This window comes from Hippopotamus amphibius, chromosome 7 (assembly GCF_030028045.1).
Source record: "Hippopotamus amphibius kiboko isolate mHipAmp2 chromosome 7, mHipAmp2.hap2, whole genome shotgun sequence".
NCBI classification, from domain to species: domain Eukaryota; kingdom Metazoa; phylum Chordata; class Mammalia; order Artiodactyla; family Hippopotamidae; genus Hippopotamus; species Hippopotamus amphibius.
This window is the reverse complement of record NC_080192.1, coordinates 124245793-124267017: the sequence shown is the minus strand read 5'-3', so window position 1 is coordinate 124267017 and position 21225 is coordinate 124245793. Positions and strand designations below refer to the sequence as shown.

The following is a 21225-nucleotide window of genomic DNA, read 5'->3' as shown; positions in this document are numbered from 1 at the left end:
AAGAAGACTTGCTGCAACTAAAACTCATGGTTTTCAAACTAAAAAAAAGCTCATCAGATGAACTGAGTAAAGGAATGGTTACTGTACCAACTGGAATCAGTGGCTCAGAAGATCAAAAGGAAAAAAAAAATCACAAGAGCAAAAATACAAAGAAATAACAATCAGGGGCAAAGAAATATTTGGATAACAGATTTATTCTGAAGACCTAATTTGTGAATAAGAGTAATCCCAGAAGGAGAAAAAGGAACAAGTAAAGAATAGACAAGACTTAAATGAAAGCAGGGGGTTTCCCTTGAAGTCTGCCGGTGGAACTAAGCTTCTTGCAGGAGTCACGGGAAAGGATGTACCCCAAGGGATGTTCCTAGGTTCCACACATAAGGAGGAAATCTCACAGGCTGCCAGACAGAAAGAACAAGTAACTTACAAAGGAAAAGTAATTAGCTCTCAAGTTTACCTGCCATCTGCAAAACGAGAATCTAGAAGACAGTAGGAAGCCAGCCACAGACTGCCAGACATCCAAGCCAGAGGTTATCCACCTATCTGATTGGTAGACTACACATGGATATGCAAGGGTTCGTAGAAAATATAACCCACATATCCCATCTCAGGAAAATAATCAGGTCAAAAAATGAATGAATTCAAACACAAACCTCAAGACGAATGGGATGAAGAGGAAACAGTGAGTGATGAACCGTGCAATTTGCACGGTTGAATCTAAATAGGTAGTATAAAGTGCTGGAAATATGTAACGAAAGTGACAAATAAGCATACTTGAAAAAGAAGAGGCACTCTGCGCAGAAAACTTGACATTTATTTCTAGAAGTGTTAAATTATCTTGAAATTAGTGGGGGAGGAAGGTGGTAAGTAAAAGCCTAAAGATCTGCCACATTTCAGTGTAAGAAAGAGTACGGAAGTAAAAGTACTCCTACAATCCTCAATGTATTAGGTTGATAATAAGTGAGTAAAACATCTTCGTGGGGAAAACTCATCCGTATCTTACTTTTATAGAAATATCTATTTGAATGTCCTAAAAAGGACACAGAAGAAGCACCAATATGTAAGAATATGTGTACATAGATATTTACTGCAGCACTGAGTGTAGTGACAAGAAATAAGAGACAAGGCAGATACCCACCATACGGAAGGGCTGAATAAAATGAGCCACAGCCATGACATAGAATAGTATGCAGCCATCAAAAATAATGAACTTACTGATCTGAGGATTTCTAGGATGTATGGTTAATGAAGAGTAAGATACAAAGAAGTATATATAATATGACGAATCTCTCTCTTCTTCTTAATAACAACCAAAACAGATCAGTAAATGTTTATATACTTTACATACTGACAGAGGGTACACAGAGAAAGATATGCAAGTTTATACATCCAAGCTATTATTTTTGCTTACTTAAAAGCAGGGAGAGGGGTGAGTAGAAGGCATGAGGGAGAAGATAAGCCTAAAATCAATAAATTAATTAACAAGCAGCAATGAGAAATACAACACAGACAATACCCATTTATGTAAATTGCCCATTTTGATGTTCTAAGATTTTTTTCAATAGATATATGGTTTTAAACAAGACAGGATCCTGCTATGGACACAGGTTTGAATCCTCCCTTTTTTTTTTTTTAAACTTGGTACATCATGAGCGTATTTCCATGCCCACTGTGTTAGGTACTTTCCTAGACTAGCTTCCCAAGAAGATAATTTGGAGAGAGGTATGGTGGATCAGCCACACATCTCAGAGAACGCCAGCAGGCCATCAGCCTTTGGACTACCTGGCATGTATAAGAAGAAGAAAATCTCCCAGGCCCTGATCCCAACCCATTCTCCTGAAAACACCAGGCAGGATATCTTCACTTCCTGATTCCTCCAACGAATGCACACAGACTCAGGTCTTCTGGACTCAGAAGGTGTGACTAGCGTAGCTGACTTTTGGCCACAGCCCTGCTGAGACTGCATTCAAGAGAACACAAATTTAAAAAAAACGGGGGGGGGGGGGGGAACATAGATAGAAAAGATGACTTCTCCACGGGGCACTTCTCTAAAAGCAGCTCCATGAACTAAAGATGAGAATAGGTGGTCAAGAAAAGCCAGGATCAGCCTTGGTGAGAAATATAGACCATATATGGCAACGCTCACTTAGGCCAGGGAGTGAGAGAAGGGGAGCGCCGCGTTAGTTTCACTGAATTGCCCATTTAAGAGCCATAAGCGTACGCGGAGCAGTTAAAATCCTTAAACCAAAAACATTTCCTGAACAAAGTCCGCAATGAGTAGACTATAATATTCCCAACTGAAGAGGTCCATTTACTTTCAGACCCAGTCGCATCTGAGAACAAAAACAAGCAAATGGCTTTACTTTCAAACTCTTCCACAATCTGGGCAGCTCCTGGTTTGCATGGACCTCTGGCCACTCTTGCCGCGTGCCACAACCTCTGGAAGACTTTCTCCACCCCTGCCAGCTACACAATCGCCCTTTCTCTAAATTCCTTCAGGATTTACTTCTTGTTCGGCAGGAAGATATCCTAGACTTGCTACTGCCCGTGCTGGTCATGTTCCCCAGCCGCACGCTGACACACTACAGGCGTGGAAGCACAGTGTACCCCGCTATTCATTTGTATTGATCCTCACTGCATCTACCCAGTCACTCCCACCCCAGCCCTGTCCCAACCCCTAACCTCAGCACACAACCCGGACAGGACCCTCCCTCACTCCCCGGTAAGTGGTACATAAAAGCTGATGTGTGGAAAGAATAAGTAGCCAAGAGGGTGATATAAATAGGGAATTCCTCCAGCTTGGAAAGACAACGAAGGTAGCCAGTTTTCAAAGTGATGGGTGACCCAGGGGGCAACAGGGTCCCAGAGGAATGGCTGTGTGGTGCCCCTAGGGAGGCTGGGCCCTGGGCTGCGGGCTCCCAGCATCACCAGGAACCCACCAGCCCAAGAGCAACAGAATGATGAGAGCTTAGTCAGTGATGTTACAGACATGACCATGATGCCACAGACATGACCATGATGCCCAGAAGGTTCAAGGCTCTTCCCACATCACCAGGCAATGAGGAAGCCTTCTGGATTCTTGCGAACCTGTGAGTAGAAGGGGAATCCCAACTGCCACCCTGGGGAATGGGAGTTCTGAATCAAACTGTATTCAATAAATAGCGAAATGTGGCACCAACTCTAGACCCCAATTTGTAAACTACGATTCAAACTAGCCTTTCGTGGGCAAGAGTTAGTTGCCATCTCATGCTGCGCTTCCCAGTCAATAATTGCACAAGAACCACCTGGGGGTCTTGTTGCTGCAGCTCTTGAATCAGCAGCTGTGGAGTGGTCTGAGGATACGCACTTTTTTTTTTTCTTTATTATTTTTTGGGGGTACACCAAGTTCAATCATCTGTTTCTATACACATATCCCTGTATTCCCTCACTTCCTTGACTCCCCCCACCTCGAGTCCCCCCGACCCTCCCCGCCCCAGTCCTCTAAGGCATCTTCCATCCTCGAGTTGGACTCCCTTTGTTATACAACAACTTCCCCCTGGCTATCTATTTTACAGTTGGTAGTATACATATGTCTGTGCTACTCTCTCGCTTCGTCTCAGTTTCCCCTTCATCCCCTGCCCCCTCCCATACCTCGAGTTCTCCAGTCCATTCTCTGTATCTGCGTCCTTGTTCTTGTCACTGAGTTCATCAGTACCATTTTTAGATTCCGTATATGTGAGTTAGCATACAATATTTGTCCTTCTCTTTCTGACTTACTTCACTATGTATGACAGAATGTAGTTATATCCACCTCATTACATATAGCTCCATCTCATCCCTTTATATAGCTGAGTAATATTCCACTGTGTATTTATGCCACATCTTCTGTATCCATTCATTTGTTGATGGGCATTTAGGTTGCTTCCATGTCCTGGCTATTGTAAATAGTGCTGCAATAAACATGATGGTACAAGTTTCTTTTGGGATTACGGTTTTCTTTGGGTATATGCCCAGGAGTGGGATTACTGGATCATATGGTAGTTCTATTTGTAGTTTTTGAAGGAACCTCCAAATTGTTTTCCATAGTGGCTGTACCAACTTACATTCCCACCAACAGTGCAGGAGAGTTCCCTTTTCTCCACACCCTCTCCAACATTTGTTGTTTCCAGATTTTGTGATGATGGCCATTCTGATTGGTGTGAGGTGATACCTCATTGTGGCTTTGACTTGCATTTCTCTGATGATGAGTGATGTGGAGCATCTTTTCATGTGTGTGTTGGCCATCTGTATGTCTTCTTTGGAGAAATGTCTATTTAGGTCTTCTGCCCATTTGTGGATTGGGTTATTTGCTTTTTTGGTATGAAGCTGCATGAGCTGCTTGTATATTTTGGAGATTAATCCTTTGTCCATTGTTTCATAGGCAATTATTTTTTCCCGTTCTGAGGGTTGCCTTTTAGTCTTGTTTATGGTTTCTTTCGCTGTGCAAAAGCTTTTAAGTTTCATGAGGTCCCATTTGTTTATTCTTGATTTTATTTCCATGATTCTAGGAGGTGGGTCAAAAAGGATGTTGCTTTGATGTATGTCATAGAGTGTTCTGCCTATGTTTTCCTCTAGGAGTTTTCTAGTGTCTGGCCTTACATGTAGGTCTTTAATCCATTTGGAGTTTATTTTTGTGTATGGTGTTAGGAAGTGTTCTAATTTCATTCTTTGACATGTTGCTGTCCAATTTTCCCAGCACCACTTATTGAAGAGGCTGTCTTTTTTCCATTGTATACTCTTGTGAGGATACGCACTTCTGACCAACTTCCACCCCTGGCCCATGAACCACACTTCGAGACGCAAAGATCTAGGGCAGGGGTTAAGCAAACTTTTTCTACAAAGTAAAAGTTTCAGCTTTGTGGACCACCTAGTCTCCATCACAGCTACTCAACTTTGCCACGGCAGGGTGAAAGCAGCCACAGACAATAATGAGTATGACAATTCCCATCAAACGTTATTTATGGGCACAGAAATTTGAATTTCAGATAATATTCATGGGTCACAAAATATTTTTCTTTCTTGTTTTTTTCCAACCATTAAAAATAGTTTTAAAAAACATTCTTAGCTCACAAGCTAAGTGGGGGATGGGGGTGGGGTGAGGGGGTGGGTCTGAATTTGGCCCATGGGCTGACCCTGGTCTACAGCGTCCAACACAGTATGAAGCCCACAACAGGCATCTTTGACTCCTTGGCTAATCAAATTAAAGTGGGATAGTCAGCCTGCTTTTCTGTCCTGAAGTTGGTTTTCCTTTCCCGTTACCCTTCCACTAGTGCTGTGCTTTTCAAACAGTAGACAGCTTGGGGACAAGTGGATCCTGGCAAATGTACTTCTTCACAACTCTCTGAACTGACTTTAAAAGGCCGCCCCAAATCCTTCTTCTCCTAATAAGAGGCCCTGTGGAATAACAGCTTCCAGGCTTAGTGAAAGAGCTTTAAGGAGGAGATGAAATGTCAACCACAGTTTTCTGAGCTAACAGAAGAGTGACATGATCAGGGGAAGAAATTCAACCTTGCAGAACAACTCCTAGTAAATTCAAAAGCAATCATCTCAAACTTTTATCCCACGAACCCATGTAAAGATTCTCTCCACCCCTTCGGCCTCACATTCCATTTTGGCTCAAAAGAGAGAAAAGACTTCTAGCCATCGTGCAGCCCCTTTCACCATTAAACCAGCCACCCCAGCAACACAGTTCTATCTTTCCAGGAATAAACAACACACCTTAAAGTCAAGAGGGAGACAGAGTTCCAGAGACAGAAGTGTCCAGGCGCCAGCCGGGGGCCACTGTACCACACTCCACTACTCCCCAAGAATTCACCCTGGACAAGAAGGGCAGAACCGGGCTCAACCATCATCCCGCACCTTGCACAGTGCTTTGCATCCAGCAATGCCCATGTAGGTTTGCTGGATAAACTGATGAGCTTGACCCAGTGGCCTGGTACAGGGGAACTAGACCACTCTGTCTCCCCCTGTTTGATAAGCCTGTCTCCACGCTGGGTGGGCACTCAAAGGGAGAAACTCCGCCAAGGAGCTCACTGTTTCTCTCACTTGCCGACTACCCCACGGGCACCCAGCATCACTCAGACCTGTCTTAGCTCCACGACTTACTAGCTCTGTTGACTTGGGCAAGTTTCACTGGATGTTTATGAACCTCAAGTTCTTCTTTGGTAAAATAAGGGTAACCAATACATCATCCAGAGATAATATTCATAAGAGAACATTTTAACAACCTGTATGGCTCAGACACTTTAATCAGAAAGCTGCCAGCCGGAAACACCCAGTACGACTGTACTGGCAAGTACCAGATAAATCTCAGCCTCCCTACCTTATGGTAGGCCTTGTAAAGAATGAATAACTTAACATAGAGCACCTAGCGTTTCTCCTGGAAGGCAGCCATACGCCCCCCTCCCCATGGAAGCCTCTCCCTCCTAGCACACAATGGTGGCCACAAACAAGTTCCATCGCTAGCACTTCCTGCAGGACACCTGACAGTCACTTGCACCGCTTCTTGAGGGCATAGCCAGAGCTGTCTCCTGACTCCAGCTGGAGCCAGCTTCTCCTTGCAGATAACCCGAGGAGCTCCCAAGGGTTCTTTCAAATGCTCCTACCCACAGAACTCATAGCCACCCTGGGCAGAAGACAGCTGAATCTCATTCTACTGCGGATACACAGTCAACCTACTTGTAGGAAGATGGCCTACTTGCTTGGGTGAGGTGGGGGACAGGTACCCAAAGCACCCAAATGCCCATCCCATCTTCCTCAAACCAGGAAAACAGGACCAAACCTCAAAGTGCCACAAAAAAAGTAACTGGGTCATTTCTTTGGCAATTAACTCCAGCACATATTTAAACTGGGAAAACCCTACAATCTCTTACCCCTTATAAAGACTCTGTGCCCGTGGGAAAGACCTGGACCCTGCACCGGAATAACCCCAACTTCTTCCCGGAAAAGATCTAGCACATCTCATGTAGGGCCTGACACATGACACGCGATACATGTCAGTGCTCTCAACCCCTTTTGAGACTGGAAGGTAACGAAAAAAACTCGGTTACAGCTTAACAAACAGCTACGCTTCATTTGACTGGGGAAAATGAGAAGTCTTGGCCCAGAAAGGGAAGAAAGGAAATTGCACATTATAAAAAGGAATATGTATTTAAAAGTTGAAAATATCATAAACGTGGCTTATTTATGGTTAATAGCAGGTATTTGTTTTTGGTGCTAATAATCTAATTAGCAGTCAATCCAGTGCCTCCTTTATTACCAGCTGATCTATAATCACTGCTCCATGCTGAGTATTTTCCCGGCACATGATAGCTTTCAACTCCTCAGCACAAACAACCAAATAATTGGTGCTATTATGCCGGATACAGGACTATTCTTCTCTAAGGGGTGATATGGGGAGGGGGGCGGTGTTTACCATTCACTATGGCCTTTGCATTTTCAGCATCTGTTGATTAATTCCTCACCATCCCCTCTTTAATCTGTCTTGAGACATGCTGAAAGCACCTTAACACTCTCAAGAATGTGACAGCTTGGAGACTTCCTTTTTCAAAGTTTAACCCTAGGACTGGAACCATCCCCAGGCGTCTGTAGGGTGGACACGTTCACCAGGGATATCAAACAGTGCTGAAAGCACAATATATTTCTCTTTGAACGTGTTGTAACGTTTCCTCCTTGACTATTGTTTTAAAATGACTTGTCCTGGAAGAGAGAGCTTCTGAAATAAAACTATTTCATTCAACAGCTTCTGGTCTCAACAAGATGTGTGTAATTCCAGGAAGCAGAACAAAGGCAGGCTACAAAGGCAGGTTGCTAAGGGGAAAATATATTCAATCATCACTTTCAGAAGACTAGATTCGGTGTGACTGTGAGGGGAGAGAAAGAGGCCTGGGGTGAGCGTGGTAAAGTGGGAAGAGGGTGGGCTCTGGAGCCAGACAGATCTGGATTGGAATCCAGTTCCTCCGCTGATGAGTGGGATGACCTTGGGAAAGTCACTTAACTTTGCTAAGCCTTGATGTTCCTCACCTGAAAAACAAAGCTGCTAATGCCTACTGTATGGGGCCGTTAGGAGGAATAGATGCCTGACACAGGACGCACCTGGCACTCATAGGGGCTCAGGGGGTTACTTCTCTGCTTTTCGTTCTGGATGAGAAAAAAACAAAAAACAAAAAAACAATAGAAGGTGGTTTTCTACAAGCCAGTAGCTTGTGCCCTATAATTCCACCCACGGTAACTAAGCCTCCACCTCTTACCTATAAACATAGGTAGATTTCAGCCTGGATTCAGTACAGAGCAACTATACCAGCTGAATTCCTACTGGTGGTTCCCACTGCCCTGAAGGCTCTCCTGCTGCCTGGCTCTCTTCTAGGATTCCCCTCCCCCACCCATCTTTCTATGATTCAGCAACTAAAGGGTTAAGTCTCCACAAGTATTGTACTTTGAGTGGCTGGTACCTGTACAACACTAGTTGTTAAATGTCTCCCTGTATGTATAAAGCAGTAACAGTTGGGAAATTGGAAAGACCTATCGAGACCTTTCTCCAAAGACTCTCTTATTCAGAAACAGAAGCCAGTGGCTATAAAAAGAATGAAAACCTCTACGCTCTGACCCCAAAGGCGGTGGTAACACCTGAAGTCAGAAGCCACCCACTCAGTTCATTCTTTTTCTTTTTGAACATCTTACTGAGGTGGAATATACAAACAGAAAAAAAGCAGGCATTCAATGAATTTTCACAAAGTGAACACACCCAAGGTACAAGCACCCAGATCAAGAAACTGACACAGTACCAGTTCCCCACATGGCCCCCTGCTTCCTTCTCGTCACTAATGCCAACCAAGGGTCACCATGAAACTGACTTCAAACCTCTTAGATAAGTTTGATCTGTTCTTGTACTTTATGTAAGTGGAATTCCACAGCCCGAGGGCCAAATCTGGCCTGCCACCTGTCTTAGGACCCCCTGCAAACTAAGAATGGGTTTTGCATGTATAAATCTTTGAAAATCATGCCAAAAGAGGAATAATATTTCACAAGATGTGAAAACTATACGAAATTCAAATTTCAGGGTCCATAAATAAAGTTTTATTGGAACACAGCCATGCTCATTTCATTTCCATGTTGTCTTTCACTCCACAACAGCAGAGTCGAATAGTTACAACAGAAGCCATATGACCTAAAAAAAAAAAAAAAAAAAATTCTGAGTATCTGACCCTTTACAGAAAAAGTTTGCCAACTTCAAATGAGTACAAGGCATTTGTTGAAATACGAGTACATTTCTTTGGGGTTTATCGCTAGGAGTGAAATTGCAGGGTCATAGGTATATACATGTTCAGCTTTAATAGACACTGCCAAGACATTTTCCAAAATATACAGTTTTAAGAGAAAAGCTAAAATGTGGAACAGAAGCCATAATCTCAGTGTTGAGAGGCAGGGAGAATTTACAGGGAGTTTATCTGACCCAGAATTAAACAAATGATTAGAAAACCATCGGGAATTTTGAGTGGAGAGGGAAAATATTAGCGTTCTCTAGCTTTACATTTTTTCTCATTCTTACTCCGTGCACATTCTTTAAAAATATAGTCCCCTTTAATGTTGCCATGCTCTGTAGAAATGGACAAGAGTGGAAAAGTCATGTTTCTGCTCAGGATCCCGCAACAGAGACTGTGTCATTCAGGCTACATCACAAAAGCACCACCATGAGCCCTCTGGTAACTTACCAGGACTGCAGACAAAATACCAGGAAGATATTAGCAACCTCCTGCTTTCATGCTGTCATAAGTTTAGGCATATACACAGCAGCAACCACATTACTCACACCCAACTTCCGAAGCAGCCACCAAGAGGCTGAACCCTCGGCCTTCAAGGCTAAAGAGCACGACGCAGGCAGGGCGCCCTCTGTCTTTGAGCTGGGAGGCCTTCCGGTGATGCTGGGTACCTTCCAAAGACACTTTCCCTGCAGCCATTCCCCCATACACCTGCCTCGCATGTCAAATAGGATGTACATCTTAGGTTCTTTCAAACGACATTTTTCCTCTTAGAGGGGAATTGCTTCTGATTGTTTAAGAACCACATTCATCACGAAAGGGATTCAAAGCAAAGGTTTCTGCCTTAATTGCACAATCCCGTTGACTTCAGAGATGAGCAGCCTCTTGAATGACAGCAGAGCCTCATTTCCTGCTGGCAAACGCCGCCAGCTGGGGAGAATCACCAGTACAAGGACAGAGCCAGTGCTGACTACAGGACTGAAGGAGTGGGAAAGCCTCTCTCCACTTCTCCCGGGACCACGAGTCTGCCACTCCAGTCCAGCATCTTCCCACAGTAGAAAACAGTGTCCTGTGGAATGTTTCTGCTGGGCCTGTGAGTGAGTTAAACTTGGCCTGTCCTGGGAGAAAACCCAAAGTCCTGGTGGCCCTCCGGAGGCAGGCTCTGCAGTTCTCTTAATCCGACCCTCCGTTCCCTTCTACATGCAGAAAAGCAACACTAGTGTCTTATCAGAGGTACAGAGTCATTTCTCAGCAAGAGCACAAGGTTTTTGTCTATATGAAAATATACACATAACACATACATATATAAAATAGATGTCATTTCCCCTGGAAAAGGAAGCTAGCCAGATGTTGAGTATGGCCATGATACAAACAGCACGTGACCAACTGTAAAATAGATAGCCAGTGGGAAGTTGTTGTATAACAAAGGGAGTCCAACTCGAGGATGGAAGATGTCTTAGAGGACTGGGACGGGGAGGGTGGGGGGGAACTCGAGGGAGGGTGGGGGGGGGAGTTGAGGGAGGGAGGGAATACGGGGATATGTGTATAAAAACAGATGATTGAACTTGGTGTACCACCCCCCCAAAAAAAAAAAACAGCACGTGCTTTAGAGTCATAAGAGTGAGTTCAAGGCCACTTACAGTCAGGCGAGCTTGCCAGTCTCCTCCCTCTTATAATCTGTTTCATCAGACTTCAGAAAACAAGGATAATAATAACACCCACCTCACAGGGTTGCAGGAAGGATCAAATGAGGCATTTATAAATAAAAACACTTTGTAAACTGTAAAACATCGCACAAAGAGGTGGAGGGAGGAAGCTACCTCTTATCTTCCCGTTCCTGATTCACCTTTAATTAGTCAGGTCTTTGAGCCTGTGCCTCTGCAGGTGAAGACCACCAGCCCACCACCATAATAAGGACCTCAGTCGATTCAGCTCTCAGCTGGCAGCTATAAACTGCCTGTCTATTAACAGCCAATTATCTGAGTGGCTTAATTAATCCATGGACCAAGTGGTCTGAGTTCCCTGAGATCCTAGAAAATGACGAGCCTGAAACATGGGTGCCAGCTAATTTCTCAATGACCATCAAGGAGTTTGGCGTCCATTATGCCTGCACGTTGCAGCTGCGAGTGATGGGAGCATAAATATTGATTGGTTCAGTCTTTCTGTGGCTGGCGGGGGGGGGGGGGGGGAATTAACGATTAGAGTGTTCTCAGAGGAACAACAGGAGCTACATAAATCCTCAGCCTGGACCATTAGGCAAAAAAAAAAAAAAAAAAAAGATCCCAATTTCCAAACCTTAGTGAGGACAGAGGAAAGGGACCTATCGCCTCTTGGGAGAGAGCTTGTCAAGATGGGGCGGTCCTACCCGCTCTGTAGATGTTACCCAGGCTCTCCTGGCCGGGAATGAGATGCAAATTGGGTTTAAACAACGGGATCATTAGAAAAGAGGCAGCTGGGTGGCGGTTCTCTTCGTCTGGGCACTCAGATCCAGCGGCAGGAACATGTGCGTGTCCTGCGCGCCCTGCATTTCCTTGAAAGATCTCTGTAGTGCTCACAGCTAAGGAGACAAGTGACATGAGGAGAATATAATTATTTTTTTTTAAGTGCCTAACCTTGTCTCCAGGAAATGGTACGCAGAAGAGACGTTGTACTCAAAATTGGCATTGTCCAGGAGGTAGCGGTCCAATAGCTCCTTAATTCCTGCCACGAGGGCTCATGCTGATACAAGGACATCCGAGCAGAATGGCTCAGGGTGGCCCAGAGCAGCTACTTCGCTCCTTCGGAAAGAACTGCCTTTGCGTCCAGAGCAGCAGCGAGGCAGGCTGCTCCTGACCTTGGTCGGCGCCTGCAGGGAAGTACTGGGCTCCTGCGCCTCCAGTCTTCTTCCTGGGGCTCCTGACCAAATACCCTGTGCCTGTCTGCTCTGGGGCCCCCTGGCTTTCCAGGAGATGTGAGTAAGAGGAGGAGGAAGAAGGTGACGAAGGGAGGAGGGAAGCGATGGAAAGGAAAGCAGGAGGATAGAGGACTCCCTGGGCGGCGCATACATCCCCCCGCCCTAGAGACAGATGTCTTCCTCACCACCCCCCCGCAGCCTCCTGGTGTTCATTAGGTCCTGTGATGGCGGCAGCCGCTGCCAAATGCAAATGCTGCTGCCCCAGAAGGTCATCTCAGGCCATGTATTCTGAAACACCAAAATATCAGAGCCAGCAAATTTCAGGAGCTTCTGCAGAATTCCCCAGGGTGTGAGGGTACACGTGTGTGTGTATGTGTGTGTGTGTGTGTGTGTGTGTGTGTTCTTCAGTATCCCAAAGGGTTTCTTTCTTCATCAGCTCAACATCTGAGGACTCGGAAACTGATTTATTTTTTGGTTAATCTAGCGTTTCTGGTGAAATAATTAAAAGATAAGTAATAGACACAGAGTATCTGTCGTATAATTATTTAAAGCCATGAGGTCTCACTTCAGAGTTATTCACAAGTAACCCAAAATGACTCAGGCTGCTGGCAAGGTGACGGGGAGGTAGGCAGTGCTGTAGCATGCCGCTCCCATTTCACAGCTGAGGAGACTGAGCCCGCAAGAGACTATCTGAGCTATCCCCAGCACTGCCAATGGCAGAAAGAGACGCCCGGGCTGCCAAGTGTATAAGAAAAACCAGACGGTGAAACCACACTTGATTATGACATGGTGGGAGCTGCCAGGAGAGGGCTGGGCTCTCATCTTTCGACCCTGGTGAACAGTGTGAGTCTCTGAGGTCCAGACCAGGAAGAAGGCTGGCCACCCAGCTCAGGGTCACTGCTGGCCAGTGGGAAGAGGCAGCAGCCAGCTGTAGAGGGCACAGGACACATCAGACTCACTTCCCCAAACAGATGGCAGGTCTATAATGCTGGTCTCGGGTGGAATGTGCAAAAGTCATGGCAGGGTTCACAGATGCCCCCAGAGAGAGGAGCTGGGGATTTGTCCCTTCTTTCCAATTCAGATTCTTTTCCAAAAAATGCATTGGGGACTTTGAAATGCTCTGAAAGAGTGACAAAACTGTAAACATCAAAATGGATTAAAGATCTAAATATAAGGCCAGACACTATGAAACTAGAGAAAAACATAGGAAGAACACTCTTCGACATAAATCACAGCAAGGTCTTTTTTTTTTATTAACAGACAATAAACTGCATATATTTAGAGTGTACAATTTGGTATCCCAATCTCCCAATTCATTCTCCCCCAACCCTCCCCCCTTCCCCTACCTGGTGTCCATATGCTTATTCTCTACACAGCAAGATCTTTTTTGATCCACCCCCTAGAGTAACGGAAATAAAAACAAAAATAAATAAGTGGGACCTAATGAAACTTCAAAGCTTCTGCACAGCAAAGGAAAGTATAAGCAAGACGAAAAGATAACCCTCAGAATGGGAAAAAATATTTGCAAACGAATCCACAGACAAAGGATTAATCTCCAAAATATATAAAGTTCATCCAGCTCAATATCAAAAAAACAAACAACCCAATCAAAAAATGGGCAGAAGACCTAAATAGGCATTTCTCCAAAGAAGACATATGGATGGCCAAGAGGCACATGAAAAGCTGCTCAACATCACTAATTATTAGAGAAACGCAAATCAAAACTACAGTGAGGTATCACCTCACACTGGTTAGAATGGGCATCATCAGAAAATCTACAAACAGTAAATGCTGGAGAGGGTGTGGAGAAAAGGGAATGCTTTTGCACTGTTGGTGGAAATGTAAATTGATACAGCCACTATGGAGAACAGTACGGAGGTTTCTTGCAAAACTAAAAATAGAATTACCATATGACCCAGCAATCCCACTACTGGGCATATACCCAGAGAACACCATAATTCAAAAAGACACTTGCACTCCAATGTTCATTGCAGTACTATTTACAATAGCCAGGACATGGAAGCAACCTAAATGTCCATCAACAGATGAATGGATAAAGAAGATGTGGTACATATATACAATGGAATATTACTCAGCTGTTAAAAGGAATGAAACTGGGACATTTGTAGAAACATGGATGGACCTAGAGACTGTCATACAGAGTGAAGTGAGTCAGAAAGAGAAAAACAAATATTGTATATTAACACATATATGTGGAATACAGAAAAATGGTACAAATCAACCGGCTTGCAAGGCAGAAATAGAGACACAGATGTAGAGAACGAACATATGGACACCACATGGGGAAAGTGGGGAGGGTTGGGGGGGAATGAATTGGGAGACTGGGATTGCTCTATATATATCACTAATAAGAAAAAAAATACCAAACTGTACACTCTAAATATATGCAGTTTATTGTCTGTTAACTGTATCTCAATAAAAGTTCTTAAAAAAAAAAAAGAATTAATGGAAAAGTAAGAATGGAATTGAAAAAAAAAACAAAAAACAAAAAACTGTAAATGTTAGAAACTAAGCAAGGGCACAGAAACACATTTCTTCAACTGCAAAATGTGTTCCCAGGGGCCTGGTAATGCATGAGACTATTTTGGAAATTTGGGATGGGAGAGGTATGAGAAAGGATGCAGGCAAGGGAGCCAGATGAGATGGCAGGTGGACCTGGCCGTGTAAAACTCCCGGGCCTTAGGCATCAGCCAATGGCAGCCTCATTCTGTCCCTGTTCAGTTAATAAATGACCTCTGATGACTGAAAATTAACTCTTGTAAATGATACAAACAGATGAGCAACCTTGGAAAGGGGGAGTCTCTAGACAGGCTGGGAAAGCTTGTGACAGGGACATTCATTTCTCTTTCTTTTATGGTTTTGCCCCTTTGTCTTCCCTGATTTGAGCAGGTATTATTCTGGGTGCCTCTGGGAAATTTTGAGACAGGGATTCCTGGTCTTTGTTTCCAAAAGCACCAGGCCACTGAGGGGAATAAGGGTTTAGGGGGAGGAGGAGGGAGAGAGAGAGAGAGAATTCCCCAGACCAACTCAAAGAGATTCCCTTAGAATAATAGATCTGTGGGTCCCTGGGACAGGGCCTGGGGCCTGCCAGCTGGAAAATTGTGCTGGGACAAGGGTGCGACCCAGGGCAGGCCAAAAATGACCCAGGGAGGAGAAATTCCCACCAGGGGACTGAACAGGGCAAGAAAGGAAGTACAGGGGCGCTCAGGGTTGGGGGCAGGGTTGGTTTTTTGTTTTTTGCTTTTTTAAGCTTGTTGATATCTACAAAGCAAAGGCGTGCCATTTCTTGAATACCTGAGGTTCCAACTTTCTAGTCTCACATTTCCCAGCTTCTCACAGCAGCCACGTCTGGGCCACGAGGCAACACCAACCCCACCACCTTCTCCAGCAACGGCCTTAGATGGGAAAACAGCACAGTGCCCAGCACGGGCACCAGCCCACACAGGATTAAATGTCCATGACGGATGCATGTTCATCTGATAACGGGCTATTTCTGGGTTGTGCCAGAGACAAAATTCCCTGGACAGAGTCTAAAATACACCCACTGGGCATCAGCAGATTATTAGGACCTCTCTCTAAAACTGATAATTTTTTTTTAATGGGAGAAACTATCTAATAAATGGGGAATACAGCATCACACACACAAGGCATTTGCGGTATGCAAATCTTACAGAAAACAAGCTCTTTTCTAATAGTGTTTGCTATATTTCTTGTACTGCCCAAATACATTTACATGGGCCTGAGGCACTTTATTCAAAGCCTTTACATTTCCAATACCTTCCTCCAAAAGTACCCTCAGGCCTCAAATTCTTCTGCTTTTACTAAGCCCTAAGCGCCTGGACTAAATTTAGTTTCTTGGAAATAAGAGACAAATTTGCTGTTGTTGTTTTTTTTTTTAATTCTGCCACTTGTTGTATAATTCTCCAAATGGCAAACAAATGATAGGGGAGAGAAGAATTGGAACCATTTTTCACGGCCTTTTTTAAGTGGTACAGTATTTATTGCTAAAATACACTTTAAATTAAGGCATCAAGCTTATTACAGGATTTTCAATTCGGAATTAGAGCTTTGCTGAATTTGGGGGTGGGAAACCCCATAACATATCAAATCAGCATTGAAAAGTCAAACTTAAAGAAATCTTTATTTGAGCTATTAATAGAACCAGTCCTTCTTGGAACTAAGGGAAAAAATCCAATTAATTTTCTTAAACCAGGAGTGCAGCTTGGCTTCTCCATATCCCTTGGATTGTGACAGAGCATAGATTTTATTTTATTATCAGGCCCACTTTGGAGATCCCATTGCCAGGTGAATGAGGATGTTCCCTAACGCTGAGGAAAGGAGAATAAGGGCCTAGTATCCAGCAAAGGCAATTGGATGCATGAAACCTACAAGCTGGCAAGTCCCCAGCCCAGGAGCCCTCATCACAGCCCTCTCCGGTCCAACCCCTTTACTGTTTCAACTTCTCTAAATATCTTTAAGGGAAGGTAGCCCACTGTTCTTGTTTGGGAAATAAACTGACCCCCTCCACCACACTGGGAAGAGCCCTAGGCAGAGTCCCCACGGCTTCAGACACGTCCAAGGCAAGAGCTCTCCCCACGACTGTGCCTGAGCACTGCCTAGGAAAACCTAGGATGCTGAACTCACTCAAAAACCAAAAATGTTTTCCCTACAAAAGACGAATATCCCTGGATAATTCCTAGTGCTGAGGAAACAATCTCTGCCCTGGCAAATGATTCCTAACCCAACAGTGCTGCAATCACCTGCAACCACTTGATACAACCACCCAATGACACTGCAACCTCCCCATCAGACCCGCCCCACCAGGGTGCACTCTGCCCAACCAGAGGAGCCTCCTCTACCCCATACGGCCTCTTCCAAGGGCAGAGTAGGATTCCCTCTGAGATGGTTTCCCCACAAATTACACCAACCTCCCTGGAGCTCTCCAAAGGCCAGCACCTAGGGATGAGCCACGGAAGTGCTTGGAAAGTAGGTGGGCATTGTGCAGCTGTATACATCCCTAACCTCACCCCATCACCCACTAGTGCAGACCCAGGCATCCAAGCAGCTTGGTGGCACGGAAGGGGCATTTGAGTGGGCAGTTGCCAGAATAATCCTATTCCATTCTTGTCCTCATGCTTCCACTTAACAATAGCCTTGTTATCTTGGGCCAATTGTTTAACCTCATTACTCAATCTCATGTGCATAAAAGTATGGTCTGCCTTATTGTTTGTGGCCATTGTGAAGCTTAAATGAGCTAATACATGCGAAACACAGTTTGTGAATTTGTAAGGCATGATACAGATGCTAGTTACTGTTATTTCACATGAATGCACACGCTCACACGAGCTTGGTCCACAAGGAACCAAGAAGAACAAAATCATTTGGCCATATTTGCATGGAACTCACCGAACTACAGAAAAAAAAAAAAAAAAAACCAATAGACTTGGTATTCTTCATCTAGCTCCCAAATACCATCCATCAATAGGCTGCCTCAGACTCACACGGAGCCCTTGTAAAAATACTGATTCTAGGACCTTCTACCAAACCCAAAGAATCATAATCTCTGCAATAAACGTGTATGTTAAACGAGCTCTCCAGGTGGTTCTGACATGGAGTCAGGTTTGGAAATCCACTGCACTCCTTGGGACCTGACATGCAAATTTCCTGAGTAGATCCGTCATAGGAATACAACTGTTCTGGTGCTAAGAAGGACCTCTCTCTGTCTCTCCATCCCGCCCCTCAGGTACATGTACACAGAGGGCTGTTCATCCACCAGACACAAAATAGACCCACGAATACACACAACACATATACACAGACACACAAAGTCATAATACAGGTGGAAACAGGAAGAAGAAATATACTAACAAAAAAGGGTGACCAATAAGTATCAAGATTTTTAAAGTCTAAAGAATTCATGGTTATACAGGATACAGAAAATGGGGACAAAGGAAGATAGTAAGACAAAGAGCAAGTGGTCAAAACTAGCAGACCCCTCTTCTGTGACTGCACAGCACTGTGTGTGGACTTCTGACATTAGACCACTGCCCCCATCCCATCCCACTACTCATTTGTTTGCAATTCGGCCTCAACCAGGAACTTGGGAGAGCCCCCCCCAAAACAGCAGGGGCACAATGTACTCATCACAGCAGCCCCCAAACCTAGCACAGAGCCTGGCCTGCGGCTGCATTTGATCAATGTGTGCTCAGCACACGCCAGGGCGACAGAAGGCAGGTAAGGAAGAAGGACAAAGTGTACAAAGGAAGAAACAGCTCTCTTGTCCCAACTCCCTGGTGTAAACTAGAATAAGCAAGCTTAAGGTAATGAGGTTCAACGCAAAACAGAGAGAATTCGTGTCCCCACAGGCGTCATTAACTGCATCACAAGGAGCAGAACCACCCAGGGAAAAAGACAAGTAGCTCTCCAGGTCCATGGGCAGGTCTGAGGTGAGTGAGAAAACTGATCCAGTGTGATGAAGGCTGTTAGAAGTCATCAGTCTGACCTCGTCACTCCCCTGCTTAGTGCACCTCCAAGGTCCCCTCGTACCCACAAGGTCCTATCCAACAGGACCCTTACACATCTCTCCAGCCTCATCTCTGCTGTCGGCCACATGCTTTGAGGCTCAAACTGTGCCAAACTCACCCAGCATGCTGTGTCATTCCTCTCAGCCTGTTTGGTGCAGTTAACCTCTACCTGAAATGCCCTCCCTACCTACTGGCAAACCGACTGTTCATCCTTCTCAATTCAGTTCCCTTACATCCTCCTCCTCCTCCAGGAAGTCCCCAGGCTCCCATGATGCCTAGTGCACTAAGCCATCTTAGCCCTCAGCACCGCATGGTCCTGGTCCATTCCTGAGCAGATCCCCCACCCACAGAGAATAAGTTCTGCCTCTCTGTACCCAAAGCACCTAGCACACGGCAGATCATCAATAAATGCTTGTGGAATTCAATTGAGCATTGGCAAGATTCCAAAACATAAGTGCCCAAAGACTTAGTTAAAAGAGAATCTCAGAGGCAACTTGATATAGTGGAAAGATCCTGAATATTGGAGGTCTGAGTTCAAATCAGTAGCAGTGTCCTAAGTATTGTAGTGTCCGAAGGCAAGGTACTTAAAGACTAAACCAGTTTCCTAATCTATGGAATAAGGAGAATCCCACCCAACTCATACAACTACTTATGAAGAAGCACCCACTATGTAACTGGCACGTAGTAGGTCCTCTGTGCTGTACTTACTGGGAGCCTCCCCTCTCTTCCCCTTCCCCCATTATTTTCAGTCTCCCTCTTGAGACCATAACCTCTCTGGACCCAGTCCATAAACACTGCCTGGCTGGTCAGGAAACCCCACTGAGGCCTCCTTCTGTGTCCCACGGCCAGGTCTGGGGAAGAGGAGACCGAGGAATGGGGGCTCTGAATAAAGGTAAGACTGAGGCTGCAGGGAGAGCCTTGCGACTCCGCTCAGATGAACCGACTGGGCAGGAGTTGGAAAAGCCACTTGGATTCTCATTTCCCCTACTCCCCACCACTACCAAGGCGTCTGTTTTCACAGGCTCTTTAGTGATGTTCAGGGCACATTCAATTCAACTTCCAATGCAGCTGAAGGGACGGAGGACAATTACGAAGCAGGGGTGGCGACAGGCCGGGTGGGCCCCGGCAGCAGCCGCCCGGGAGGCCGCAGGGCGCTCGCCCGCGCCGCACACGCGCGCGCGGCGCACCCCCGGGCTCCGGCCTCCCCCGGTCGGGCCTGGCAGCTGCGGGAAGGAAGGAGGTCAGCGCGGCCGCCCGACTCCTCGCGGGCGCCGGCACCGGCCGGCCCTGCGCCCCGACCCCACCACCGGCGACTCTCTCGCGGCGTCCGCGGACCGCCAGCCCCTGGAGGCTCGACCGCAGCGCCCCCGCCGCCCCGGGACCCCGGCGCGCTGCCCAAGTTGAGAGCCCCGCTCTGCCCGCCAGCGCGCGCCCACCACCCACTCCCACTCCCACTCCTCCCACGCAGCGCGGGGCCGGGGATGCCCCTGAGCTTCTTTGAATCCAGAAATACCACACCGTCGCCGCCTCCGGCGCGCGTGTACCTGCTCGCAGCACCCAGACCCCCGCCCTGGCTTCCCCGGAGCCCGCAAGCCCGGCGCGCGAGGGGCGCGCCTTCCTGCCAACCACTGCCCCGCGCCCGGCGCGCCGCCAAGCCCGGTACCTTGGGGGTCTGCACTTCAGGTCCCGTCGGCACCTCCAACTTCTTCTTGGTTACCCAGAAGAACAGCAGCACGGTGATCCAGAGAACCCCGAAGAGAGGCAGCAGCAGGCGGCGGGTCAGGCGCCGCATGGTCCCCCCTCGCCTTCTCCTCCCGGCGGCTCTGCGCCCCTGGGGCACCCCCTGGCGGTCAGGGTCGGCGGGGCAGGAGTCCCGGGGAGCGCCCTGCCCCCGGGGGCGCTAAGCCCCGGGGTCCGCGTGGAGGGCCGGCGCGCGGGATCCTGCCCGGCGCCCCGCCCGCTCGGGAGTGAAACGAGCAGGGGCCGGGGGCGGGGGAGGCACACGGTGCCCCGAGGCGCAGCAGAGAAGGGCCGAGGGGCAGCCAAGCTGGACGCCCGCTCCAGCCGGAGAAGCGTGGCGGCCGCCGAGATGCTCCCCGCGCCGCCGCCGCCGCCGCCTCGGCCGCCGCCTCGAGGAAAACTGACTCGAGCTGCGGGGAGGGAGGAGTCCGAGGCTGTGCCCGGCACCCCGCGAGGAGCACGAGAGGGAGGGCAGGGAGGGAGCCTAGGGGGAGGCAGGGCCGACCGACAGACCGACTCCGAGGGAGCCGGGCGGGAGCGAGCTGGGCTCTGAGAGCGGGCGCTACGGCCGCCCGCCCACCGCGGCGCCTGGGGCTGTTCTGGGGCCGCGCGCGCCGAGCCCTGGGCGCAGCTCCGGGGCCACCCTGGGATGGGGCGGGGCGGGGCGGGAAAGGTGCGTCCGCGAGCCCCGCCACCCCCAGCTGCGAGCTGGGACCCAAGGGCCCGCGGGCGCCAGGAGGAGCGGTGCCTGGGAGGACTTTCCCGCTCGCCGCGG

General features: G+C 47.1%; 1 protein-coding gene across 2 annotated transcripts in view; it reads right to left on the bottom strand.

Annotated features, from left to right (window-relative positions):
- Window positions 1-20502, bottom strand: part of GALNT14 (polypeptide N-acetylgalactosaminyltransferase 14) — a 211946-nt gene extending 191444 nt beyond the window's left edge. For both annotated transcript variants that reach the window (XM_057742142.1, XM_057742143.1), the window contains exon 1: window positions 20374-20502. In XM_057742142.1, coding sequence (XP_057598125.1) covers window positions 20374-20502 — 129 coding nt within the window. The remainder of the gene's footprint in view (window positions 1-20373) is intronic.
- Between the last annotated feature and the right edge of the window lie 723 nt (window positions 20503-21225).